The 27,673-nt window shown below is 47.4% G+C and overlaps 3 protein-coding genes across 16 annotated transcripts in view; 2 read left to right on the plus strand and 1 right to left on the minus strand.

Moving 5' to 3' along the window:
* The window catches only part of SCUBE3 (signal peptide, CUB domain and EGF like domain containing 3), a 39,779-nt gene extending 27,300 nt beyond the window's left edge, over nt 1–12,479 (plus strand). For 4 of the 5 annotated variants that reach the window (XM_003897488.5, XM_003897487.5, XM_009204974.4 and 1 more), the window contains 13 exons: nt 165–290; nt 578–694; nt 841–945; nt 1,240–1,356; nt 1,672–1,830; nt 2,074–2,289; nt 2,632–2,793; nt 3,001–3,168; nt 3,687–3,848; nt 4,265–4,462; nt 4,982–5,134; nt 5,244–5,323; nt 7,923–12,479. In XM_003897488.5, the coding sequence (XP_003897537.1) occupies nt 165–290; nt 578–694; nt 841–945; nt 1,240–1,356; nt 1,672–1,830; nt 2,074–2,289; nt 2,632–2,793; nt 3,001–3,168; nt 3,687–3,848; nt 4,265–4,462; nt 4,982–5,134; nt 5,244–5,323; nt 7,923–8,072 (1,913 nt within the window). In that variant the 3' untranslated portion in view covers nt 8,073–12,479. The remainder of the gene's footprint in view (nt 1–164; nt 291–577; nt 695–840; nt 946–1,239; nt 1,357–1,671; nt 1,831–2,073; nt 2,290–2,631; nt 2,794–3,000; nt 3,169–3,686; nt 3,849–4,264; nt 4,463–4,981; nt 5,135–5,243; nt 5,324–7,922) is intronic. The other variant, XM_017957819.3, reaches the window with a different exon arrangement.
* On the minus strand, nt 3,162–18,410 carry LOC116275269 (U1 small nuclear ribonucleoprotein C-like). Of its 2 annotated transcripts, none has more exons than XM_031667059.1 (2): nt 17,659–18,410; nt 3,162–3,468 (listed from the first exon to the last, which is right to left on the minus strand). In XM_031667059.1, the coding sequence occupies exon 1, from the start codon at nt 18,389–18,391 to the stop codon at nt 17,831–17,833; it is 561 nt and encodes a 186-aa protein (XP_031522919.1). In that variant the 5' UTR covers nt 18,392–18,410; the 3' UTR covers nt 3,162–3,468; nt 17,659–17,830. The 2 variants fall into 2 exon arrangements, with proteins under 2 accessions (XP_031522919.1, XP_031522920.1); XM_031667060.1 differs by lacking the exon at nt 3,162–3,468 and adding an exon at nt 6,711–6,759.
* ZNF76 (zinc finger protein 76) overlaps nt 18,206–27,673 on the plus strand; it is a 36,267-nt gene continuing 26,799 nt past the window's right edge. For 3 of the 9 annotated variants that reach the window (XM_009204970.2, XM_021937165.2, XM_009204972.2), the window contains exon 1: nt 18,206–18,315. The gene's annotated coding sequence lies outside the window, so the exon portion shown is untranslated. The other 6 variants (XM_009204969.2, XM_009204973.2, XM_021937164.2 and 3 more) reach the window with 4 other exon arrangements.

A 27,673-nucleotide genomic window follows, 5' to 3' on the forward strand; every position in this document is an offset into this window, starting at 1 on the left:
GTTATCTATAGGCACATTGTTGTACAGTAGATCTCTCGAACTTACTCATCTTGCATAACGCAGGGTACCTGGAACTCTAACCAAAGGCCCTCACTCACTGCCCACTCTCTGGCTCTTCCTCAAACTCCATCGTTGTTTTTCTGTCTCCCTACTCCTTCCCCCAGATGTGGATGAATGCAGCATCAACCGGGGAGGTTGCCGCTTTGGCTGCATCAACACTGCTGGCAGCTACCAGTGTACCTGCCCAGCAGGCCAGGGCCGGCTGCACTGGAATGGCAAAGATTGCACAGGTGGGCAGTGCCCTCTGCTGACCAAAGATGACACTGCAGTTTCAGGGGGCAGTTGGGGTTCTAGAAAACATACAGTATCATCTTGGGGAAAGGTGTGAGGTGTGAAAGGGTGGAGAATGTAGCCATTTTGAGTTAAAGACATGAAATTTGTAGTAAACAATCCCATCATCAGTCTCCATGGGTACAACAATAGTTATGCAAGTAGCTGATTCCTCCAAATTACCCAGCTGAGGGAGAGGGTGGGAAAGGAATGTACTCATTTGCTCAGGCCTCTCTCCCCTTCCTAGAGCCACTGAAGTGTCAGGGCAGTCCTGGGGCCTCGAAAGCCATGCTCAGCTGCAACCGGTCTGGCAAGAAGGACACCTGTGCCCTGACCTGTCCCTCCATGGCCCGGTTTTTGCCAGGTACATGGGAGGAGGGTGCTGGAGAGCTTTGGAGGAGAAAAGAGGAAGGACTGGCCATTCAGGCAGCTCCTTCGTTCCCTTTGGATTCCTCCAGCCAGTGGGGATTGGGAAGGCAGGTCAGAACTGTGACAGGCTCTTTCTCTCAGAGTCTGAGAATGGCTTCACGGTGAGCTGTGGGACCCCCAGCCCCAGGGCTGCTCCAGCCCGAGCTGGCCACAATGGGAACAGCACGAACTCCAACCAATGCCATGGTGAGCACCAGCCCAGAAGCCCTGTTCCCACCCTACTCTCTTAACATTAATCCCTTATTTTTGTTCTTCATCAATCCCCTGGCCTGCCTTTCTCCTGGATCCTCTTTTTTGCCCTGTAATTCTCCACCCCTGCTCCCTCACTCCCTCTGCCCTAACAGCTGATCCCCTTGGCTTTCATAATCTCACTCCCCCAGCCAAGCCCCTGGCTTATTGCCCAGCTTCTCAACATCCCCCATGGCACCTCTGACCTCCATGGGCATCCCATACTGTGCTGAGTTTCTACCATCCCTCTAGAGGCTGCAGTGCTGTCCATTAAACAACGGGCCTCCTTCAAGATCAAGGATGCCAAATGCCGTTTGCACCTGCGAAACAAAGGCAAAACAGAGGAGGCTGGCAGAATCGCAGGGCCAGGTTTGGACTGGGGACCCCATTCCAATTGGCTATCTGGCCACTAAACCCTCCTTACCCCTCAGCTCCTCTGATTAGTGAGATCTCTTTCAAAAACCCACCAGCATCCTGAACTCTAGGCAGAGCAGAGGAAAAAGCAGCTGTAGGCATAGCAGCCAAGGAAGTCCCACGCTATTCCCCTCCACCAACTAATTAGGACCCTAGACTAAAACAGGATTGAGAGATAGTTACAGTTAAGAGATCTGGGGAGGTCTGTCTGGGCTGGGAATGAGAACTTTCCAGGGGATGTCCCTGGGGTTGACAAGGCATCTCTCCCAGGTGGTGCCCCCTGCTCTGAATGCCAGGTCACCTTCATCCACCTTAAGTGTGACTCCGCTCGGAAGGGCAAGGGCCGACGAGCCCGGACCCCTCCAGGCAAAGAGGTCACAAGGCTCACCCTGGAACTGGAGGCAGAGGTCAGAAGCGAAGAAACCACAGGTGGGACTGGGGGCACTGTTGGGAAGAGGACTGGAAGGGGAGGGCAGAGGTGGGGAAACCACAGGCCTCAGCAGCAAAAAGAAGGGATGGAGCCTGTACTAGGGGCAGACGCTGCCTGGTGCCAAGCCTAAAAGCTAGTCCCTCTTACCATGCCCCTCTTAGCTCCCAGCTTTGCTCCCCTGCCCTCCTGCTCACAGCAACTCTTTCTCCTCCTCCCCAATACACACGGCCATCCACCACCAGCCAGCTGTGGGCTGCCCTGCCTCCGACAGCGAATGGAACGGCGGCTGAAAGGATCCCTGAAGATGCTCAGAAAGTCCATCAACCAGGACCGCTTCCTGCTGCGCCTGGCAGGCCTTGATTATGAGCTGGCCCACAAGCCGGGCCTGGTAGCCGGGGAGCGAGCAGAGCCGATGGAGTCCTGTAGGCCCGGGCAGCACCGTGCTGGGGCCAAGTGTGGTAAGGGAGCTTACTGGGGAGCAGGGATATAGGAAAGACCCAGTTTGGGCCTGGCTCAGAGCAGGACCCTTTGTGGCCTCAGTTGCATTTCTCAAATTATGAGGCAGCCAGGATGCTCCCTTCCCTGGTCCCAGGCTGAAATCTAGAAGGATGCCAGGTGGGGCCGGCAATCCTCCTGCACACGGCTCTGGCCCTCCTATCCCCCCAAGTAGGATTGTGTTTGTTCCCAGACAGAGATTCTCCCTGAATTGGGGGTTGTGGGGGGGAGTGGGAAGGGGAGTCCCAGGCCTGGGTGGTGGGAATTGCGGGGGTGGGTGGCTAGCGCGGCCGACTCTCCCTCAGTCAGCTGCCCGCAGGGAACGTATTACCACGGCCAGACGGAGCAGTGTGTGCCATGCCCAGCAGGCACCTTCCAGGAGAGAGAAGGGCAGCTCTCCTGCGACCTTTGCCCTGGGAGTGATGCCCACGGGCCTCTTGGAGCCACCAACGTCACCACGTGTGCAGGTGCCAGGGGAACAAACAATACAGAGTGGGGTAGGGTGGGCACTGGGACGCCCATGGGCATGGGATTTCCCAAAAGGCAGGCCCAGGCTCCAGGCCACTCTCTTAGTCAACATCCTGTTTGTATACCTTTGCCCTCTGAGATCGGGTGACCCCATGTGGATGACTCAGGACCATCCCCATCAGAGTTGGACCATTGATTCATTGCAGGTCAGTGCCCACCTGGCCAACACTCTGTAGATGGGTTCAAGCCCTGTCAGCCATGCCCACGTGGCACCTACCAACCTGAAGCAGGACGGACCCTATGCTTCCCTTGTGGTGGGGGCCTCACCACCAAGCATGAAGGGGCCATTTCCTTCCAAGACTGTGACACCAAAGGTGAGTAAGCTACTCACCTCCGTGGGGGATGCCCCAACCCCAACTACTCCCAAAAAACTCTCCAGGTTCCCAGAGTGGACACTGACCCACTATTTTCTCCAAACCAGTAATAGGCCCAGCTACCTGACCAACCATACCATCCTGCTTCCAGGACCCACCCTGCCCCTCCACTAGTTCCAAGCTTGGGAACTGAGAGATAATTAACAGTCCCACTTACCCCTCCACTTTGGAGAACTGGTGGCATATTCTCCTCCATATCCCAAATGAGTTTCTATCTAGGTTTGGCACTGTGCTCAGCGTCTGAAAGAAAAGGATTGGCACTGTAGCCAACCACTCTGTAAACTCTGTTTTTCCATGGGCTTAAATTCTGGTATGACTGGGAAAGGTTGAGACCCTAGAAAGAACTTTGATGTATCTGATCTCCTGATTCTCCAAGATGAATGTATCCTGTCCATCCCATGCCCCATAACTCCCACCTGCCCACCATCTTGATTCCTGCCTTTCTCCCTTGCATGCAGTCCAGTGCTCCCCAGGGCACTACTATAACACCAGCATCCATCGCTGTATTCGCTGTGCCATGGGCTCCTATCAGCCCGACTTCCGTCAGAACTTCTGCACCCGCTGTCCAGGAAACACAAGCACAGACTTTGATGGCTCTACCAGTGTGGCCCAATGCAAGAGTACGTGGCAAGCCAGGCTATGGAAAAGGGAGGAGAGGCGCCTGGGAGCAGTGGACATCTAAAGGAGGGGTGTTAAACCAACAGGGAGCAGGGCTGGGGGGTGGAGGGGCAGGAAAGCCCCACCTTCCACCTCTCCCCAACTCACTCAATCTCAAGGCCAGTTGCTAGGCTAGACCCTGTAGCACCCTCTCCCTGGAGACAGGTAATGAGGAAGCAGAGACAGGTGAAGTGAGAAGAGAAGGTACTAAAAGGGCAGGAAGGAAGATGGACCCAGAGCTTGGAAAATAATGATGAACTAGGATGCAGTCTTCTCATAAATGTCTGACCTCTCCTTCAGAACTCTTCAGTTCCCCCAGTGCACTTCCCCACTGACTTCCCTTCTCTTTCTTATTTTATCCATTGGGGCTTGGCTGCAGATCGTCAGTGTGGTGGGGAGCTGGGTGAGTTCACTGGCTATATTGAGTCCCCCAACTACCCGGGCAACTACCCAGCCGGTGTGGAGTGCATCTGGAACATCAACCCCCCACCCAAGCGCAAGATCCTTATCGTGGTACCCGAGATCTTCCTGCCATCTGAGGATGAGTGTGGGGACGTCCTCGTCATGAGAAAGAACTGTGGGTGGCTTGCAGAGCTGGGCCAGGGAAGGGCAGTCCAAATCTGGTTAAGGCGGAGAGACAGAGAGACTGATACAGGAAGAAGTGGGGCAGTGAAGTCACGGATCTATGAGGGTGAAACAGTGAGAGGCCTTTGGGAATAGAGAAGCTAACAAAGGAAAACAGCAATGATACATGTTTGGTAGAGAACAGAGTTAAGAAAGCTAGCAGTGGAGCTAGAACTCCAATGGTGTTACATGTGTCACTTTACTATCCTAGCATTTTTGTCATTCTATTCATTTAAATGTCAAATTTATTACACTATGTGAGCGCCCAGGTATCAAGGAGGAATTGTGGAATGAGCCCAGTGGGCAATGGGAGAGGGTGTGGGGTAGGGTGTGTGTATGTGAAGGGGGAGCCTTTGTCAGAATGATTCTCTCTCTTGCCCCATACCCCCACCACCAGCTCTACAGCCCACGTTCTAGGAGGGCTTGGGTAGCCTGCCCTGCTGCTCTACTGACATGCTGCTTGCCTTCCCAGCATCCCCATCCTCCATTACCACTTATGAGACCTGCCAGACCTACGAGCGCCCCATTGCCTTCACTGCCCGTTCCAGGAAGCTCTGGATCAACTTCAAGACAAGCGAGGCCAACAGCGCCCGTGGCTTCCAGATCCCCTATGTTACCTATGATGGTGAGCCAAGGAGGTGGGTGAGAAGGGGAGGTACATCAGTTTTGAGAGGGAACCAGGAGAGCAGGAAGAGCTCCCGCCCCTGAGCCCCTCCCCTTGGTTGACTTTGCAGAAGATTATGAGCAGCTGGTAGAAGACATTGTGCGAGATGGCCGGCTCTATGCCTCTGAAAACCACCAGGAGATTTTAAAGGTGAGTGAATATTAACAATAATGATAGCTAACATTTAATGAGCATGTAACAAAACAATGTGCAGGCAATATGCTAAGTGCTTACATGAATATTCTCATTTGATAGACACAATACTCTATGAGGTAGGTGCTTTCTCCATTGCCTCCATTTCTCCATTTCTCATTACAGATGAGAAAACTGGGGCATAGAGAGTTAAAGAACCTGCCCCATGGTAAAGCTGGGATTTGAGCCCAAACCCATCCGACTGCAGCGTCACCCACACTATATTACACCTTGGGGAAAACTTGGAAGAAAAAGGGAAAGTGAGGAGAAGAAATGTACCTACCTCTTCCAAGAGACATAGGGAAAATGAAGTATAGAAAGATACTTTTGCATAAGTCCCTTCCTTCCCTTATGCCCTCCCCAGGCCCCATTAAGCAGCAGCAGATCGGCTGGGCACTGTGGCTCACGCCTGTAATCCCAGCACTTTGGGAGGCCAAGGCGGGTGGATCATATGAGGTCAGGAGTTTGAGACCAGCCTGGACAACATGATGAAACCTCGTCTCTACTAAAAATACAAAATTAGCCGGGTGCAGTGGCAGGCGCCTGTAATCCCAGCTACTCAGAAGGCTGAGGCAGAATTGCTTGAACCCAGGAGGCAGAGGTTGCAGTGAGCCAAGATGGCGCCATCGCACTCGGGCATGGGTGACAAGAGTGAGACTCTGTCTCAAAAAAACAAAAACAAAAAAAGCAGCAGATCTAGCACAGCTTTCTCAGAATCAATTTATGTACAGACTTGACAAGGAAAATAAATACTTCCAATATTGAAGAATGAACTAGATGCCCTGGGTCAGTGAATCCCAATTTGAGAAAATCTTCCTTAAGAAACTATAGTCTGGCCAGGCCCGGTGGCTCATGCCTGTAATCCCAGCACTTTGGGAGTCCGAGGTGGGTGGATCACGAGGTGAGGAGATTGAGACCATCCTGGCTAACACGGTGAAACCCCATCTCTACTAAAAATACAGAAAATTAGCCGGGTGCCGTGGCGATGCCTGTAGTCCCAGTTACATGGGAGGCTGAGGCAGGAGAATTGCTTGAACCTGGAAGGTGGAGCTTGCAGTGAGCCGAGATCGCCCCACTGCACTGCAGCCTGGGTGACAGAGCAAGACTCCGTCTCAAAGAAACTATAGTCTGGCTGGGCACGGTGGATCACGCCTGTAATCCCAGGCGGGTAGATCGCCTGAGGTCAGGAGTTCCAGACCAGCCTGGCCAACGTAGTGAAACCCCATCTCTACTAAAAATACAAAAAATTAGCTGGGCGTGGTGGCGGGCACCTGTAATCCCAGCTACTCGGGACCCTGAGGCAGAAGAATCGCTTGGACCGGGGAGGCAGAGGTTGCAGTGAGCTGATATCATGCCATTGCACTCCAGCCTGGGCAGCAAGAGTTAGACTCAGTCTAAAAAAAAAAAAAAGAAAAAAGAAAAGAAAAGAAACTATAGTCACAGTCATAGAATTATCCTTCATAAATTATCATTGCAAAAAAGTAGTAGCAAAATTTTTTATATTATCATCAAAATAAAAGCCTTGACAACAAAAATCGCCTAGAACTTGCAGACTTCAAAGAATATACTTTAAACAATACTTTTCAAACATTTTTAAAGCATCTAAACCCTTATTTCATTCAAATCAAATGTACTGTGGAATTGCAACACATAAAGCAGTACAGCTGTTCTGATTAAAGTGGGGTAAGAGGCTGAAACCCCTACTTCTTATTTGAAAAATCCACTGATGCCGTGGAAGGAGCACCAGCCTAGGAGCCAGAAGATCTGAGTTTTAACGCACAGTGCCTGGCACCTAGTAGGCTCTCCACATACCATGCTGCTGTTGCAGACAGGGTGGTCAGGAAAGGTTTCTAAGGAGAAGAGACCCAAATGAGGTAAAAGGGCTCCCCATTAGATGAGGGAGGAGCATTCCAAGCTAAGGAGCATGGGAGCAATTTAGTGTGTTCAGAAATCTCAAGAAGGTTAGTGTGGCCCAACAGAGGGAGCAAGAGTGGAGGTGGAAAGCAAGACACAGATCACATTCAGCCTATGGACCATGCAAGGGACTCAGCTTTACTCTGAGTGATAAAAGAAACCGAGAAGACTTTCAAACAGGAAAAAGATGAACTAATTAAAAACACAAAAAGTCACTTTGGCTGCTGTGGGGAGAAGAGTCTGTGGAGGGACAAAGACAGAAACATGGAGACCAGTTAGGAGGCTACTTACAGTACTCCAAGTCAGAGATGATGGTGGCTTGGGAAGATGATAAGAAGTGGTCAGACCCAGACATATTTTGAAGGTAGAGTGAATAGGATTTGCTATACTTGTAAGCAAGAAAGAGGATTCAAGGATGGCTCCAAGGATTGGGGCCTAAGCAACAGAAGGATGGAGCTGCCACTGACTCAGTTGTGGAATTCCAGAATAGGGGCAGATGTTGGGAATGGGAATCCAGAGTTGCCCTCTGGATATATTCAGTGTAGGATGCCTAGTAGACATCAAGAAGGGCTGGTGAGTCATGGTGTTCCTCTTTCCCACCCCCAACGCTGAGGCTGACATTGATCCCTGCCATCCTTTGCAGGACAAGAAGCTCATCAAGGCCTTCTTTGAGGTGCTAGCCCACCCCCAGAACTACTTCAAGTACACAGAGAAACACAAGGAGATGCTGCCAAAATCCTTCATCAAGCTGCTCCGCTCCAAAGTTTCCAGCTTCCTGAGGCCCTACAAATAGTAATCCTAGGCTCAGAGACCCAATTTTTTAAGCCCCCAGACTCCTTAGCCCTCAGAGCCGGCAGCCCCCTACTCTCAGACAAGGAACTCTCTCCTCTCTTTTTGGAGGGAAAAAAAAGTATCACTACACAGACCAGGCACTCTCCCTTTATGTCCTTCTAGTTTCCTTTCTTTGTCTCTCTCTGCCTGCCTCTCTACTGTTTCCCTTTTCTAACATGGTCCCTAGAAAAGCCATTCAGTACTGGCTCTAGTTCCCCTGAGAAGTAAAGAAACAGTACAGCCCCTTCCACTGCCCATTTTACCAGCTCACATTCCTGACCCCATAAGCTTGGAAGGGTGCTAAAAGGCCCATGAAGGAAGTGGGTCTGGTGGGGAACGGGGAGGGGAAAGAAGGGCTTCTGCCATTATAGGGTTGTGCCTTGCTAGTCAGGAGCCAAAATGTCCCCTGGCTCTGCTCCCTAGGGTGATTCTAACAGCCCAGGGTCCTGCCAAAGAAGCCTTTGATGTACAGGCTTAGTGCCAGCACCAGTCCTCTGGGGCACATGGTTTGAGCTCTGTACTTCCCACATGGCCAGCTTTCTTGTCTATACAGATCCTCTCTTTCTTTCCCCACATGTCTGCCTGGGGTCTACTCCATAAGGGTTTACAAATGGCCCACAACACTGAGTTAGTGGACACCGGCTAAATGAGGAAAAGCAGCAGGCATTGTCATGTTAAATGCCCCGCTGTAGCTCCCTGAGAGAAGGACTGTAGCTCTGCAGGACAGAAACCAGGTTTTAAAGCATTGCCAAAAAAAAAAAAAAAAAAAAGAAAACGGAAAGAAAAAAATGTATCATCTAAAGGACTAGACACAGAACAATTGGAAGTCAACTTCAAACACCAATCCCTTTTCTTACTTGTCTTCCCTGGCCCAGCCACCTCCTCGGCCCCATGTGATGCTCCCTGGGGGAGCCCTACTCCTCTTGCTACATGTTGTCCTTAAAGAAACATGGCTATTGACCTGAAGCCAGCCTAGGCCTTGCCCTACAGTTGTTTTTCCCTTGTAGCCCCAGCTGGCTTGTGGGCTTCACCAAAGAGGACCCCACTCTGCAGCCAGCCTGGAGCCACCTACCTCTGGCCTCAGGCTGTGGGCAGCAAAAGGAATGTGTGTGCACTTGGCGAGCCTCCTGCCCACCCTGTCCACACCTAATAAGTGCAATCATTTTGAGTCTTTCTATGTTGTCTAGACGGAGGGGTTTTTGTTTTCTGGGTTTGTTTTTTGTTTTTGTTTCTTTTTCCTCTACTAGCAAAACCCTATTTATAGCTGCCCAAGAGAAAAGAGTGTATGTTTGGAGTGGAAGAAAATCGGTTTTGAATCTCATGAACCTTGAGTGCTGGAGCATCTGATCTGTCTCTGTGCCACCAACTGGCCACCTAGAGCCCTTGGCTGTGGTAATCCAGGGTAATTGTGCAGAGGCATCTAATGTGTAGGAAGGTAATTCTGGGGATTTGATGGAGCAGGAAGGAGAGAGACCTATGTTTGCTAAACCAATCCTGCTATCCCTATGCCTCTCCATGGAGTCAGCGTGGACCTCATGATTGTAGAGGCCAATGGAACTGGTCAGTGATTCTCTACCCCAAGTAGGGAAAACCTCCATCTTTTCCCTGTCTTCATTCTGTTATCCCCTGGTGTACACATGGAAGAGGACCAGGACATACCACCTGGGGATGGGCTGACTCAGGGTCCTGAGGCCAGAGACAAAGCTGTGGGAGCCAAGAATAACACAGAAGGCATCAGATTATTTGCCTGGCTCTGGTCACTTCCCTCTTAAAGTTGACTTCAAGCTTAGCTTCCTCAACTACTGTTTTTCAAAATGAAGAAAGAATCAAATGGAAGAAGAATCAAGTCCATGCCTAAGCCCAAAGCCTGCACACATTCTGCCCTTAATCCAACTGCTGCCTATAAAATTATTTTCCGTTTTCTCACCCTAGCTCCCCCAAAGCTGTAGTCCCAATCAATCAAAGGCTACCAACTGACTCCTCAGGTTCATTACTTTTTTAAATTTTTTTATTTTTTTAACTCCCCTGGTAACTCACAGAACAGCTCAGATTCATTTCTAGGTGACTGTCCTAGGCTACTGCTCCCCCAGGAGACTCAACACTAAATAAAGGAGTCTGACCCCCTACCCTCCCATCGGTAGCATTCATCAGCCAAAATGGCCATAGCAGTAGGTAGCCAATGACACAGCTAGATTCCCTGACAACCATTAGCCAACATCATGGCCGTTGTGGGTAAAGTGTCTGGCTACCTTTGTCTTTCTGGGTCAAGGAGGGCCACTGTAAAGATGCAAAATGGCTGCTTCCAAACACGGGAAATGGTCATTTAGTAGGAGTGTCTCTGTACTTCCCAGGAAGCACCATGAAAACTTCTTTAATCAACTCTGACTATCCTAATTCTCCACCAGAAGCTAGGATACCTTTCTTTTTTCTTTCTTTTTTTTTTTTTTCAAGATGGAGTCTCACTCTCTCGCCCAGGCTGGAGTGCAATGGTGCTCTCTCGGCCTACTGCAACCTCCGCCTCCCGGACTGAAGCAATTCTGCCTCGGCCTCCCCAGTAGCTAGGATTACAGGTGTGCACCACCAAGCCCAGATAATCTTTGTATTTTTAGTAGATACGGGGTTTCACCATGTTGCCAGGCTGGTCTTGAACTCCTGACCTCAGGTGATCCACCCACCTTGGCCTCCCAAAGTGCTGGGATTACAGGCATGAACCACCGCGCCCAGCCTAGGATAACTTTCTGATTCCTCTCTGCCAGCCGTTTTGCATCTCTTGGAAAGCCAAACAGTGACCATGCTTCTCAACATATGCCTTCAGGGTCTGGCTTCTCCTTTCTCCCTTCCTTTGCTGTGACACCATACATACATATATACAAATACACATCCTCCAACCATTTATTCCATGGTTTATGAGACCTGCAAATGAGTTCCACAGTGTGGAAGGCATAGACCACTGGGCTTCTTAATTGATGTCAAGGCAGATCTTGGTGAGCAGGTAAAAACCTGCTATTGTCCACCAAGTTTAATTTAGGTCCTCCAAGTTGGAGGGTTCAGAACCCAGGCAAAGCTGCTGCTGAACCCATGGAGGAGGCTGGCCGTGGGACATCAAACTAGGGGTTAAGTGGATTGAATGAGGAGTCAATGCTCAGGGACGTTCTAGGTCTTTACAGGTCAGACAGAAGAGAGGTTTTTACCATTGGAGGGAAATGGAAAGATGGTATAAATAGGAACCCTTCATGAAGCAACCCAGAGGCCTTTCTGCAGGGTAGGGTGTGGGGCTACAGTACTGTGGGGCCTCCATTCATCTTAATACAAAACCTCCAAAACCTCACCTGCTCTGAGCCTGGAAATGGGAGGGCTTCACGCACCAAGTGATGCATACCAGAAAGGCACTTATATCCTCAGCAACACGGCAGTTCCTCTTTACTTCTCTGCCTCCTTCTTTCTATATTATCAGGCCATGCCTATTCCTGCAACCTGAGACAACTCTTGGAGTCAGAAGAAAACTGACCAGATCCTGGTTGTGAGCTGCCTGCCCCAGGCCTAGAAATCCCCAAAGGCTGGCACTGAGCTGTGACTGCTTTAACAGCCCCCAAGATTTGGTCAGTTTGAGGTGGTAGAGACTCAGATTCGTTGCTGAAAGTTCAGTAACACAGTCCTGGTCTTTGGCCCTAGAGAAACTTTTTATATATGAGAAATGTTCTCTATATACATGTTTGAGGTGACTCTGGAATGGATTATGAGGTCATATCTCAAAATGTCAGAAAACGTTATAGAGCATTCAAACTTTTGTATTTGCTGTTTAACCTCAATATTACAGCCACGAACAAGGAGTACCAAGACAAAGTATAACTGACCATAAGCAGAACATGTTAACTCTCCAGGTTTCTTTCTTAAGCACAGTAAGAAAAAAGTGGGAGCAAACAACACAAGGATATTTTTACATTTGACCCGTCTCAAAAGTAGCACACCCTATCCTTGTGCCATTATTTGTACAAGGAAATATATGATTAGAAGGAACAGAACCCCCAGTGGTCATCAGCTTTTTTAGACACCACAGGCTGTAGCAGTTTGAACAAACTGAAAACTTTATTCTCCTGTGTGAGCTGAACTCAAGTTTCAGAATAATCATCACCATGTGGGAGGCTTTTTGTTAAATGCAGAAGAAATCTCAAAATATTGTATTTATATCTGCCTTCCACTGCTGCCAATTTAGTAAGCATCTCCTACACAATCAACAATAAACAGCAAATGATGCAGTTCATAGAGTATTTTGCACTTGGGGAAAAATATGTATCTGAATTGTAAAAAGAAATGTTTGGATTTTGTATGTCTTTTTTATTATTATTAAAATACTAAATGAAACTCCTCAGCCCGGCATCTTTTCCTCTATCTCAATAGCTTATCCTAGAGCCAGAAAAAGCCTTGAGGAGACAATGTCTTCTAGCTTCCAGATAAAACCCAAAATTTTTGGCAACTCATCCCTAATGATTTTAAAATTTGAAAAGGCTTGTCTTTTGTCTATCCTTAAAAGCAGTATCAAGTATTATCTCCTGAGGGGGATCTAAGGAGTGGGGGAAATTTATTGTTCCGCCTCACCACAGTACAGTCCACAACAGCTGGCCAGCCCACAGGTGGTTCAGCACCTCCCTAGTCAAGATGTCCACCTCTAGGAAAGCGCCAGCACTGAGGGTCACCCAGTGTCATTCTTTGTATGCAGTACACTCTTAGCCACCAAACAGTATTGTGACATACAGATCATTTGGTCACTACCACCATCACTACTCCTACAGGGCACAAGAAAGCAATCTCCAATCTCTTTTATCAATGAACAGTCCCAATTTCTAGGCTCAGAGATGATAAATAAAACTTAGCTGTCGCAATTATATAATTCCCTGACATGAAATTTTATTGGATTTAATATCTACATGATATAGCCATTTAAGAGTATAACTTGAGGAACAAGGAAAAATCTACCTGATCAAAAAACATGTTGGGGTGGCCTATCAGAATCTTAAACTTACCCTTTAGCATCTATAATGAAGATATAGATGAAGTACCTTCATTCCATAATTACTGAGCTGCTATTATATGCCAGGTAGTGAGCACTTGCTCATCAGCTCATTACAATAGCCATGCTCAAGATCCACACTCCTCATGTAACTTTCTGATTATAACTGATCTTCCCAGATAAGATTTCCCCAACAGGGGCAATAATCCAGTTCACTTGCTGGCTATAAGTATAAAAGAATGCACTAGCATTCTATTATGTACATTAACTTCCTATGAGTTTGATTTAATGTGACAAAACATGAACACCTTTGTGTGGACTGACCCAAAATCACACTTCTAGAACTGCAAAGCCAAGGACTGTATCCATGACCTTCACACTATACGAACTTGGAGCCATTCTCTTTGACTTCTCTCATAAGTCACTTCTATTCCAAGAACAACAAGTCTTCCTCCTTACTTCCTAGGACATTTGCTTTGGCGTCTCAAAATAATGTATAGTCAGGGACACTGGAGTTTTGATATTCCTATATTAAGAAGTGTTCCAAGTGGGGTACATGAAGATTTTCCTAGGGTATGTGAAGACTGCAAGGAATACCCAGGCAATAGCCTCAAATCAGTCTGAGGAGAGTTTTAAAGGAATAAATTTCCAGATCTTCATCTTCCCTATAAAATATTTTCTAAAACCAGGCCAGGTGCACTGGCTCACACCTGTAATCCCAGCACTTTGGGAGGCTGTGGTGGGCGGATCACCTGAGGTAAGAGTTCGAGACCAGCCTGGCCAACATAGTGAAACCCCGTCTTTACTAAAAATACAAAAATTAACCGGGTGTGGTGGTGCACACCTGTAATCACAGCTACCCAGGAGGCTGAGGCAGGAGAATCACTTGAACCTAGGAAGGGGAGGTTGCAGTGAGCTGAATTGGGCCACTGCACTCTAGCCTGAGTAACAGAGCAAGACTCCATCTCAGGAAAAAAAAAAAAAAAGCTGGGTGTGGTGGCAGGCACCTGTAATCCCAGCTACTTGGCAGGCTGAGGCATGAGAATCGCTTGAACCCAGAAGGCAGAGGTGGCAGTAAGGCGAGGTCGTGCCACTGTACTCCAGCCTGGGCAACAGGAGCGAAACTTCATCTCAAAAAAAAAAAAAGGCCAGGCACGGTGGCTCATGCCTGTAATCCTCGCACTTTGGGAGGCCGAGGCAGGCAGATCACGAGGTCAGGAGTTTGAGACCAGAATGACCAACATGGTGAAACCCCATCTCTACTAAAAATACAAAAATTAGCTGGGCGTGGTGGCTACTCAGCTACTCAAGAGGCTGAGGCAGGAAAATCGCTTAAACCTGGGAGGCGAAGGTTACAGTGAGCTGAGATCGGGCCACTGCACTCCAGCCTGGGTGACAAAGCGAGACTCTGTCTCAAAAAAAAAAAAAAAAAAAAAAAAAATCTAAAACCAATCCGTTTGGGAGCCAGCTGACATATTCATGCACATTCTCCATTCTACCACTGCCCCCACTTTCACCATAGTCCTTGTCCTACTTTACAAAAGAGGTAGTATCTCTCCCCTACACTGAATTTTGATGCATGGTCCAGGGTGTAAAAAACTGGGGAGCTGGGAGGGAGCAATTATTTTCCACTTCATATCAAAATATTCCCATTGTAATCAGTTTTCCTATTTTATCTTATAAAATGTTTACTATTTTCTACCTCCTAGTAAAAAATGAAATTGCTAGCTGCTCAATTCATTATTTCTTAGCAAATATAGCTTTCCTTTCTAAAAAATACAGAAGAAAAAAATTTGTGTAACAAGATTATTAGTTATTTCTGATTTTTAGACATGATTCTCATTTAATTGTTCCCAAAAGCTGAACAACAAGAGTTTGATGACAGCAGGTACACACATTTACCAAGGGAATATATGCCTCCTATATGACTTCTCAAAACTGATGGATTTAACTATACATTATACAGCATTATTCCTAATTATATGACAAACAGTACTATCTCATTTTTACCATTTACTATGTTAATAGCAGGTCTAAATAATTTTAATCTTGACTGGTTTATTAGTGGTCCATTTTATAAGCTATAATCATTTATTCCCTAATAATTGTTATAATATTCCTCAAAATGAATGTTAACATATTTATCTGAACGGAAGAATAAAGTCAGACATTTTTCTAACAGAAAGTAGGTCTGATTTGGCTGATTGGTTTGAAATGAAAACTGGCTATGCCAATTCCACAAATGGCAGTTGTTTTCCATACAGTGAATGAGCTGAATCTGCATTTCAGTTTAACAAAAAGATCTTGAAAACATGTAATAATTAAAGAATTTTATCAAAAAATATTGTGTTGGCAAAGAAGTATGGAAATCAATATCTGATTAACAAAGTGTCTCTGAGTGTAAACGTCACAGATAATTAATAATCATGTTTAATAAAACTGAAACTGAGACTCTAAATCCTTTTGGAAGTTCAATGGTTTCTAATCCTTTGCTTTTAACAAAATTAAAAGACTCTATTTGATAGTATTTGATAATATTAATAGATCACTCTGTGATTGTTGGCATATAATTTAGAAGTTCAAAGACTCAAAGAATATCATTGTAACAAATCTCTTCCTTTCCCAGTGGAAACAAGGTTTCTCAATGCTCATATCTATAAAAATAAAAAACAGGTAAAGGATTGATGTTGCACCTTATCTCCTTCTACCATTAGGTAATATTAATCCATGAATACCTGAACTAATTGGGGAGAAACACCATATTTCTCATTAAAAGATGCAGTTTCAATAAAAATTGTACTTTTTAGGTTTCACAAGTCATAAAAATGTTAAAAATATTTAGGAAAATTTAGTAAATATTTAGTAAAAAAAAGGTTTAGTAAATTATATACTAATAATTACAGGAAGTGAATGGAATTAGAAGTTTAAGGAGAAAGAGAACCATATGAAATTTCTGTTGAAGCACTTGTTCATATATTTTTAAGTGGATGATGGTAGGCATTAGATTTTTACGGTACTTGGAATCCACCGGATACTTTTTTTTTATTGAGACAGAGTCTTGCTCTGTCACCCAGGCTAGAGTACGATCTCAGCTCACACTGCAACCTCCGCCTCCCGGGTTCAAGTGATTCTCCTCAGCCTCAGCCTCCCGAGTAGCTAGGACTACAGGCACACACCACTATGCCCGGCTAATTTTTGTATTTTTAGTAGAGACGGGGTTTCACCATCTTGGCCAGGCTGGTCTCGAACTCCTGACCTCGGGATCCACAATATATATATTGCTATGGAAAAAGGGTGGTTCCAAAGGGACAAACTCAGGTACAGCCTGAGTTCTATTCCCTGCTGTATTTCTAACCCTCAATTCATATTAGAGGAGCTACTTAATCTTCTCTCTGTATCTATAAGGTATTTTCTTTTTCTTTTTCTTTTTTTTTTTTTTTGAGACGGAGTCTCACACTGTTGCCCGTGCTGGAGTGCAATGGTGCGATCTCGGCTCACTGCAACCTCGGCCTCCCAGGTTCAAGCAATTCTCCTGCCTCAGCCTCCCAAGTAGCTGGGATTACAGGCTCCCGCCACCACGCCCAGCCCATTTTTTGTATTTTTTGTATTTTTAGTAGAGAGGGTTTCGCTATGTTGGCCAGGCTGGTCTCGAGCTCCTGACCTCGTGATCCGCCCGCCTCAGCCTCCCAAAGTGCTGAGATTACAAGCGTGAGCCACCGCGCCCGGCCTGTAAGTTATTTTCTATGGTAAATAACTTGTCAAACTTCCACCAAAAAGGAATGGAAAGAGGGCAGCATAGTGGCCAGGCAGTTTATTTCCACACTGGGAGATATAGAAGGGATTAATTCTAATCACAGGAATTCTAACCATCAGTTGCCACTCACTGGCCTACCTAAACTTAACTCTGGTCCCAGCCAGAACAAATCAGATCAGGAAGAAGGGATGTCTAAGACTGAAAGTGGGGCTTTCTAGTTAAGCTCTTCAGGCAGGAGAGGAAAAGGACGCCCGTGTCCCCAAAGACATCTTTAGCTACCACAAGCCCCAAACCCCGTACTTTGTAACTGTGTCTAGTTTACGTCCTTTAAAAATTATTCTTATTAAGTTAAATTGTTTTCGGGGCGGGGAAGACACAAAAGAAACCAGTTGAAGTTCTGAAAGGATAGAGAGGGGAAAGTTTCTCACCTCATTCCTCCAGGCACCCAGTTCCTCTCCTAAAAGGCAATCTTTACCAGTTCCTTCTCTAACTCCCCTCCTTTTAATTTGATTTTTTACTGAAAGCTCGCTCCCTTTTAATTTTCCCTCAGGTTTCTGAAAATTTCCCAATCGCAGCCCCTCCTAGCAGGGAAATAGTAAAGGGGCTTGGTTTTTATGTTCACCCCAAAGCAAGCCTACAAAAGGGAGTAGCCGGTTTCGAGCCTGACGGTGGGGCTGACGGGGGAATGAGAGAGAACCTGAGAGGACCGCCAGGGCGCCCTCCCTGAGGAGGCGAGTCCCTCACCGCCCCTCTATATCGTCCTTTTCAATAAGGAGCTCTTAATACCTGCAACTGCTTCCTTCAAGGGGTGGCTCGAAGATCAGTTGGCAAGGCCTGCGGACTGCGCACCTTAAAGCGCTTCGGGACCGTAAGACAGTGACTGCTGAGCGCGCGGCCGGGAAGAAGCCTGGGGGCTCTGAGCTCGGAGGACAGAGACGGAAGCCCCGGCCTGCGTCCCTCACAACCTGCGCCTCCAGTCCGCCTGCGCTACTCCCGAAGCGCACCTTCTCGCCCGCAGGTCGCGGAAGTGACAGCGCAGAGCCCTTGCGGCCTCCGCCACCTCCTCACGCTTCAGGTGGACCGAATCCTTGGAAGGGACAGGTAGCGATTCCCGATTGCTATAGCGACGACCCGGCTCCGAGCTGCGCCCGGGCCCTGACCCGGGCGTCGTGACGTCAGCACGCCTTCCCTGGGCGCTCAGCCTCTCCGGCCATGCGTCACCCCGGCCTGGGGGAGGGGCGGGGCTCCGAGGAGGTCGGTTCAGATCTCGGCGGCCTGGGCTCCAGGAGCCCCGGAACGAGGATAAGTTGGATGGCTGCCGCGGCGAAGCGGGGGGCGGGGTGGAGCGTGCCCGGTATTTTCTATACGGGTTCCGGGGCCCGGTAGAGGCGCGCCAAGAGGAGAGGAAAGTGCGGCGGCCCTGGAACCTGGATATCGCGCGAGGCAAGCTGCGCGCGGGCGGGCGGGCTATGGCGCAGGCGGGTTGTGGGGCCGGCGCTGGTGGCGGGGCCCGGTGCATGGCGGTCTGTCGGCGGAGTCGCCCTCGGGGGCTGTCAGGTTGGTGGCTGCGGGAAGAATGGGTCCACCATGCCCAGGGCGGGAGGCCGGGCGGGCGCAGGGCCCCGGGAAGGTCCCGAGCCCGGCGTGCCCACCTCCCTCCGGCCCTAGCAGGGCGGCCTGGCCGCTGGACCGCGGCCGGGCCCCCTTCCCCACCCAGGGTCCCTGCCCCTCTTTTCCGCCCTGCGGCTCCTCCCCCATGACTCCCAAACCCCACCCCGTGACGGCGCCCGCCTCCACCCCTGTGACCCCACACCCCACCCACTGACCCCAAGACCTCACCAGGTAACCGTTGGTTATTATTCATTGGCTGCTAACCCAGGAATTTCGCCAGCACTTCTCAGAGACCCACCAACCACTGACTCCCTCGGTTTTAATCCGATAACTCACATGATCCTAAGATCCCCACACTCCTCCTTAGTGACCCCCAAACCTGGGTGACCCTCCTGGCCCGGTAACCCTCCAATTCTACCCTGTGTTCCCCACAAACTCGGTGACTCCCTTCAAAACTGCTGGCAACTCCTAAGCCCTACTCCAATAGTTTTCCACCCACTCATCTTCTACACAGCCCTCAGTATCCTTGCCCTGTAGCCCTATGACCCTCATTCCACGTCTGCCTTTATCCTAAAATCACCCCCACTGGCATCTCTCTCTGCCCTCCCAGCCCTTCAGTGTCAATCAGCACATGACTTACAAGCGTCCAGCACCTTTCTGGTGCTGAGGAGGATATAGAGATTAATATGAAGTAGTAATAATTGGAGTCATCAGAGAATTCTGGATCAATCCAGAGTCCAGTCAATCCAGTGTGTGGTCCCAACTCTGTCACTGCTGTGCTTTAGAAACCTGGGAGAAGTCCCCTCCTCAGTCTGGACCTTAGTTTCTCAAAATGACTGTGATGAGGTTGGGTTAGATGATCTTTGAGTTTCCTTCCATCTGTGAAATTGTGAAATTCTGCAATTCTCAGTCAAGATAATAATTTTTTGCAATCATTTTTGTACCCCACCCTGGAAGTTTCCTCTTGTAACCTCACCCCAGGATCTGCTTGCATCATGAACCTTACTCCCTCATTCCCAGATCACCCTCTTCACTCTTAATAGTGCATACCCATTTCCCTTGATCAGGCCCCATTAGTTAACATGTTTGCAAAGCAGCATAGCAGAGTGCTTCATTTGGGGGCATTGAGTTCATAACAAACCTAGGTTCCAGTCTGATTCTGGCCCTCCAGCTGTGGGACTTGGGGTATATTATTTAGCCTATCTTAACTTCAGTCCCCACCTCTGCTAAGGGAGGAAAATAGTGGTGCCTGACATAACACATGTAAAGCACCAGGCACCATGCCTGGCACATGGGAACTCAGCATGAGCTGTTGTTAGAAATGAGACGCTCCTATGGATCTTACTCTGTCCTGAATGCTAGGGATTCAACAGACTGAACATGTGGCCCATACCTTGCATTATATTGCTACTACTGACATCTTGGAATCCCTATCTTCTCATCTCTGCTGTAGCCTCACTTCTGTGGTTCTTTACCCTGATTTTTGCCTCAATAACGATTGGCTTGCTGAATACCTACTGTGTGCCAAGCTCTGGATATATAAGTTAAATTTACCTCTCAACAGCCCCAAGAGTTTATTATTATTATATCTTCCATTTTCCCATATTTTTGTTTGGTTGGTTGGTTGGTTTTAGAGAAATGAACCAGAAACTCACACAGCTAAGTAGCAGAGCTAAGATTTGAACCCACAGTTTAAAAAAAAAAGAACAAAACCAAACCCTACTCCATTGCCTGTCTTTCCCCCAAACGTACTCAACCTCAGCTCCTTGTTCCTTATTTTCTAGTAATTCCTAAATCCAACATCAGCTCATTCCTTGATCCCCAAGGTTTCTGGTCTTGAGCTCCTAGCCTCAAGGGATCCTCCCACCTTAGCCTCTCAAGTAGTTGAGATTATAGGCATGAGCCACCGATACTGGCCCTGACCCTCAAGGTTTCTGTTACCCTTTGCCACATAAGTTGGTGAGTTTCTCATCCTGCTGTTCATAACTTTTGATCTCATATCCCCTGAAACCCCTGCACCTTGTAGGGGAGGGAAAGTATCTTTTTAGGTTCATGGCTTAGGCCCCTATAACAAAAGAAAGATTTAATGAGAAGATTATACACATTTATTTAATGTAAGTTTTATGTGACAGGAGCCTTCATAAGGAAATGAAGACCCAAAGAAATGATTAAACTTGTGTATTTTTATACTAGATTTGATGAAGAGTGGATAGTTGTGGGAAAAAAATGCAAAAAGGGTAATATCAAATAGTAGTAAACTGGGAGAAACTTAGCAAGGCCTGTTTGTTCAGACTCCTCTCTGTGTCCCTGTGTCTTCACAGATAAGGATACTCCTTTCCTCTGAGTGCAGGGAGGGCACCTCTCTGTGAGGGTATTATGACCTGCTTCTGGGGAAAGTCAGAAAAATCCTTCCTAGGTTTTGTGATCTGCTTCAGGGGAGAAGAGCCTTGGAGAAAGAGAGAGTGACCTTCCTACTGCCATTTTCTCAAGTTGCCCTATTTTGGAGTATCTTGAACCCAGTCAACTTCTCTCTTCATCCTTTGCCCAAATATCTCTTGTTCTATGAATCTTTGATGCTCCCAGCCGTTACCCCATGAGCTCACTCACCGTACAGTGTCTCCCACCTCATTGGCACTTTACCCCAAATCCTTTCATCTTGTTAAGTCCCTTAGCCCCAGGAATCCACGTGTCTGTATGCTCTAAACCCCTCTAGTCCAGTAGTCTTTCATCCTATTTTTAGTCTCAGTGTTCTACTTCCACCAACCCACCTTCTGCCATCCTCAGCCACATTCTGTGACCTGAAACTTTCATATAATTTGTACTTCATTTAGTGACCTCTTGATGTGACTAGCTTCAATGGAATCAGCCCCTTCCATCCCAGCATGAACCAATCCTGTATAACTTGCACACCATCCCATTCTAAGGCCTCTCCTCTCATACCCCTGCCCAGTATCCTGCGAGATCCTGCCTCTCAGGTTCCTCCCTCAGTGATCACCTTTTCAAACCTGGATTGTCTTTCACCCTTCCACAGGGCCTTCCCCTTCCTGCCTTCCTCTTATTTGTCCCCTCAGCCATCCTCACCTCACCAATCTTGATAACCGATTACAATATAAATCTCCCTTCCATCTCAGCTCTGCTCCTTTCTTCCTCCACTCTCTTGTGCATCTAACTCCAGGGCCATGCATATGCCCCTGCTGCTTTCAGCTCTGCTTCCTTCATATGCTGCACTGTCCCACCAAACTTCATCAGTCTCTTCGGTTTATCCAGAGAACTACACTCTTCTCTGGGAACTTCTGATGACTTCTAATAATAGATCACCAAAGGATCTCGGTTTTTTAGAGGGCAGGGAGAGAGCCCTTGGAAATCCTTCAGAATCAATCTGGCTGTGTCTCCTGGACACCCTCCCACTGTCCTATCCCGTTATGAAGCTGCTTGCTGTATATACCCTCAGGGTAGAATGCTTTGAGTGTCAGCTTCTGCAGGCACTGAATTAGCCCCATTGTTTTCCAAGCCCTGGGAAAACTTGATAATCCCCACCCACTGAAGTCTGGAGAGTCAGTAGCAAAATGTGACATCAAAGATCCACATCCAAAAGTCTATTCTATGGGTCACCAAATTCCCAGGTCTCTTATTGGCTGTACAGCAATAAATACAACAGAAACTAAAACTAGAGTTGAGGAAAGGGTATACCCTGGGTTCTACAACTGCTGTGGGTGGATTTTAAAAAGGAGTTCTTGCCTTAGATTTATTTACTTAGGGCACAGAACTTATTCTGCCTTGTATTTGAGTTATTTGTGTACCTTTCTCACCCCCACCCTGTGAGCTCCGTGAGAACAGAGACTAGGTTTTCTTTTTTTTTTTTTTTTTTTTGAGATGGAGTCTGTCACCCAGGCTGGAGTGCAGTGGTGCAATCTCGGCTCACTATAACCTCCTCCTCCTGAGTTCAAGTGATTCTCCCAGCTCAGCCTCCCAAGGAGCTGGTATTACAGGCGCCTGCAACCCTGCCCAGCTAATTTTTGTATTTTTAGTAGAGACAGGGTTTCACCATGTTGGCCAGTCTGGTCTCAAACTCCTGACCTCAGGTGATCCACTCACCTCAGCCTCCCAAAGTGCTGGGATTACAGGCAAGAGCCACCGCGCCTGGCCAGTTTTCTTTATCTTTTATCTTCATCTCATCCCTCATATTTAGCAGGTAGTCAGTAAATACTTGCTGGATTAAATAAACTCACTCAGAAATTCTGCATCAGATGTACACAAGTGAAAGCGGTTCATGTCTACATTCATTTTGTGGACACAACAATACCCCTCCCCAAAGTTCTCCAAACATGATAATGGGCATGTCCCTTGATATAAACAGTCTGGAATTTAGACACTTCCTTTTTTTTTTTGAGACGGAGTCTCGCTCTGTCGCCCAGGCTGGAGTGCAGTGGCCCGATCTCGGCTCACTGCAAGCTCTGCCTCCCAGTTTCACGCCATTCTCCTGTCTCAGCCTCCCGAGTAGCTGGGACTACAGGCGCATGCCGCCACACCCGGCTAATTTCTTTTTGTGTGTTTAGTAGAGACGGGGTTTCACCGTGTTAGCAAGGATGGTCTCGATCTCCTGACCTTGTGATCGCCCACCTCGGCCTCGGGATTATAGGCGTGAGCCACCGCGCCCGGCTAGACACTTCCTTTTTTAGTCATTGCTCAGGTAGGGGAATGGGTATAAGTGCTTTTTTTTTTTTTTCCCCTGCTCTATTTCTGGTAAGATAGATTGTTTGACGTGGTTGCTCGAATACAGTGGTAACAGCATCAGGGGCTGTCTTATATAAATCTGTTCTCTAGAAAACAGCTAGTTTGAAATATTTAGTGTGGGTTGCAGAGACGATTAAGAAACAGGGGAAACCAAGGAGGCAAAATGTTAGTAATTTTTGAAGTTGGGTAATGGGTTCAAGAGGTTCATTATACCATTCCTTCTGTTTTTATGTATGTTGGAAATCCATTATAAAAAGATTAAAGGAAGGGGCAGCTAGGTGAACAAGTGCAAATTTAGCACTGTTCCTTGGAAAACACCTCAGAGCAAATAAGCTGCTGTTTCTGAATCAGTACTGTTATCTAGGTTAAGTAGTATATTTAGTCCTAACCTTTCTCTGACCTCTTCTGTTTGTAAGATATCAGGATGCTAAATTTAAAAATTAGCACCCTGCAGAATTCTGTACCTGGTGGCCTGGGAATTGTAACATCCTGGCATCAAGCACCTGTTGCCCTTCTTCTCAGCTTAGGTGTGGTTTCTGGTGGAATAGGGCTGGACTGGACCTGAGAAGCAGGTGAGGCAGTAAGGAGGAAAGAGGGATCCCAGGCTGGAGGGAGACCAGAGCTCGACTAGGGTCTTCCCCTTCTTGCCTAAACCTTTCAGGTTACTGGGAGATCCTAAAGGTATATATATTCATTCATTCACTGATTGATTCATCCCACAAATATTTGGTGAATATCTGCTGTGTGCCAGGTACTTTTCTAGGTACTGGGAATAGAGCAGTGAGCTCACCGTTTGAGGAATGGACAGGGTAGAGACAGACAATAAACAAATAAGCAAAATATATACTGAGAAAATTAAGCAGAGAAGGAAGATAGAAAGTGCCAAGAGTAGGCCATGCGCAGTGACTCACTCCTGTAATCCCAGCACTTTGGGAGGCCGGGGTGGGTAGATAATATGAGGCCAGGAGTTTGAGACCAGCCTGGCCAACATGGCAAAACCCTGGCTCTACTAAAAATACAAAAATTAGCCAGGCGTGGTGGCGGGCACCTGTAATCCCAGCTACTTGGGAGGCTGAGGCATGAGAATCACTTCAACCCAAGAGGCAGAGTTTGCAGTGAGCCGAGATCACGCCATTGCACTCCAGCGTGGGCTACAGAGCAAGACTCTGTCTCAAAAAAGAAGAAGAAGAAGAAAGTGCCAGGATTCTGGGTGTTAAAATTTTAAATAAGGTAGTTGAAGGGAGTCCCACTAAAAAGGTAACATTTGAGCAAAGACCTGAAGGAAGTTAGAGGGTAAGTCAAGCATACATCTAGGGGAAGTTTATTCCAGTCAGGAAAAACAGCAAACACAAAGGCCCTGAGGCAGGAATGTGCCCTATATATTCAAGAAACATGAGTAAGCCAGCCAATACGGCTGCAGTATATTAGTGAGAGAAGAAACGGCAGATGTTGCGGTGAGGGTGAATTGGGGGCAGATCACACAGGCCACTGGCTTTTACTGTGAGTTGTGAGTGAGATGGTAGCCATTAGAGAATTCTAGGCAGATAAATAACATGGCCTGCCATATTGAAAAGGTCATTCTGACTGCTGTGTTGAGAATAAGCTATAATGCGGTAAAAATGGAAGGAGAGAAACTGGTTAGGAGGCTACTACAATAGTCTAAGCAAGAGAAGTTGGTGGCTTGAACCCAAGGTGAAGCAATGGAAAAGTGAGAAGTGGTTGTCTTCTGGATATATTTGGAAAGGAGCCAACAGGATTTGCTGATAGACTGGATGTGATATGTAAAAGAAATAGCAGTTGAGGATGGCTACAATTTTTTTTTTTTCTTCAAGACAGTCTCACTCTGTCGCCCATGCTGGAGTGCAGTGGCACGATCTCGGCTCACTGCAACCTCCGCCTCCTGGGTTCAAGCGATTCATCTGCCTCAGCCTCCTAAGTAACTGGGACTACAGGTGCACGCCAGCACGCCCGGCTAATTTTTGTATTTTTGGTAGAGATGGGGTTTCACCATATTGGCCAGGCTGGTCTCAAACTCCTGACCTCGTGACCTGCCCGGCTCCCACATTTTTGCCCTGAGTAACAAAATGGTAGAATTCCAATCTACTGAAATTTGGGAGCCTGGAAGGAGGGCAGGTTGTTAGAAGGAGGAGATAAGGAATTTACTCTTGAACATGTCAAGTTTGAAGTGTTTTTTGGATATCAGAGTCGAGATGTTGAGTAAGCAGCTAGATATTCAAGTCTGTCAGAGCCTAGGAAATGTCTACTCTCAGGAGTGTACCTGGCAAGAGATAGCGGAGTGTGGGAAGAACACTGGTAGCTATGTGATCCTGTGGGACTCCTCCGGCAACGCAGGCCTCTATCTCTTCATCTGCAAAATGACTGCTTTATTTTATTTTGTTTTATTATCTGTTTCTTTGACAAGGTCTTGTTCTGTCACCCAGGCTGGAGTGCAGTGGCGCAATCATGGAGGCTCACTGCAGCAGCAGCCTCTCCCGCTCAATCAGTCCTCCCATGTCAGCCTCCTGAGTAGCTGGGACTACAGAGGTGGGCACCACCACACCTGCCTTATTTTTGTATTTTTGGTAGAGACAGGGTTTTACCATGCTGCCCAGGCTGGCCTTGAACTCCTGGGCTCAAGCTATCCACCTGCCTCGGACTCCCAAGGTGCTGGGATTACAGGCATGAGTCACTACACCCAGCCAAAATGACCACTTTAGACTAGAAATGAGCTGTCTTCTCAGCCCCTCCTATGGTGGGAGTTGATGAATTAAGTGCTTAGAATAAACATGATAATATATGTGTATCTAAGAGCATTTTTGAAACTGCTAAGTTCTACACCAGGTAGTGGTATTGGCAATAAGATTTCTTCCTTCATCTGCTAAAGTAATACCCAGTGAGTACCTGCCATGTGCTGGGTGCTATATCACATGAGATATGATGATGGAGAAGATGAATCTGAGCCCTCGGGGAGCACCTCAGACAACCCCCCGGTGTGGCTTCACTGCCAAGTGCAGACAGCACATGGGGCTGAAGTGTGACATTAGCCAGGGAAAGCTTGTTCCTGACCTGGGTCTCCATGGAAGCAGTGAACATGCACGTTAGAGATGAGGCAAGATGGTATTCCAGATGAGGGAAAAGTCTTCCACTTAGCTGGGCTAGGGAAGAGTTGGGAGTGGTTGGGAAGGGTTGAGTGATGGGGACTTCACTTCCTTCCCTCCTCCATTCTTTCATTCAACGTGTACTTCTTTGCCAGGAGCTTCTCTTAGAAGAAGTGTGAAGTTCTGTGGGAGATGAAGAGTTTCAAATCTGGTCTCAGGAGTTCAAGTTAGATAATTTACAGTAAGCAGAACTGAATCAGGATTCAAATTTGAACTAAAGAGCTCAGTTAGCTATGTAACCTAATAGTATTAATCATTTGGTATCTGTGGGCATATTCTTTGTTAGGTGCTAATTAGGCTGAAAGGTATGCTCTCCAGGAACTTAAATTATAATCACTATAAGAGAGAGTAAGAATGTTATTTTCCCCTAAAAGAGTCAAGTGTTAAGGAAAACACACTCTGTGGCAGTGTATCCCTTTAACTGCATCTGGAAACTGTCCCTGCGGCTGTGTTTATTCTTGTGTCATTTAGATGTCTACGATTATATCGTGAGGAGAGTCTCTTTGACCAGATAAACGAGAGTATAAGATATAGCTCATCCTAATCGATAAAATTAGTCACCCACAAAACTAGTTTAGAGGAGACGTAGTCAGCATCTACTACATAATGGAATGGGAAATTTTGTCCTGGAGAGTGAAGAAAAAAAAAAAACAAACCTGGCCGGGCGTAGTGGCTCACGCCTGTAAACCCAGCACTTTGAGAGGCTGAGGTGGGCGGATCACGAAGTCAGGAATTCAAGACTAGCCTGGCCAACATGGTGAAACCCCATCTCTACTAAAAATGCAAAAATTAGCTGGGCATGGTGGCGTGCAGGAGAATTGCCTGAACCAGGACCCAGGAGGTGGAGGTTGCAGTGAGCCAAGATCGCACCTCTCCAGCCTGGGCTATAGAACAAGACCCCATCTCAAAAAAAAGAAAAGAAAAAAACCCTGAGATACAAATCCAAGTGCAGCTGAAGCCATTTTCTTTAACAGATGGCCCTAACCTGTTTTGGGTGCTGTTTCCCAAAGCTGCCAACAAACTTCAAACGCCTTTTACCCTGGCAGCTGTCAGTCAAGATATAGAAATGTGATGGTCTCACAAATCCTATGCAGTTGTCTCTTTTGCTGGCAAAAGTATGAAGTCACCCGGGTGTGGTAGCTCATGTCTGTAATCCCAGCACTTTGGGAGGCCGAGGCAGGCGGTTCACCTGAGGTCAGGAGTTCGAGACCAGCCTGGCAAACATGGTGAAACCCCATTTCTACTAAAAATACAAAAATTAGCCGGGCGTGGTGGCGGGCGCCTGTAGTCCCAGCTAC

This window comes from Papio anubis, chromosome 6 (genome assembly GCF_008728515.1).
Source record: "Papio anubis isolate 15944 chromosome 6, Panubis1.0, whole genome shotgun sequence".
NCBI lineage: Eukaryota > Metazoa > Chordata > Mammalia > Primates > Cercopithecidae > Papio > Papio anubis.

Bases quoted from the DNA above. Each gene is read 5' to 3' on its own strand.
- LOC116275269 (XM_031667059.1), bottom strand. From the start codon at position 18,391: ATGCACCGGGCCCCGCCACCAGCGCCGGCCCCACAACCCGCCTGCGCC.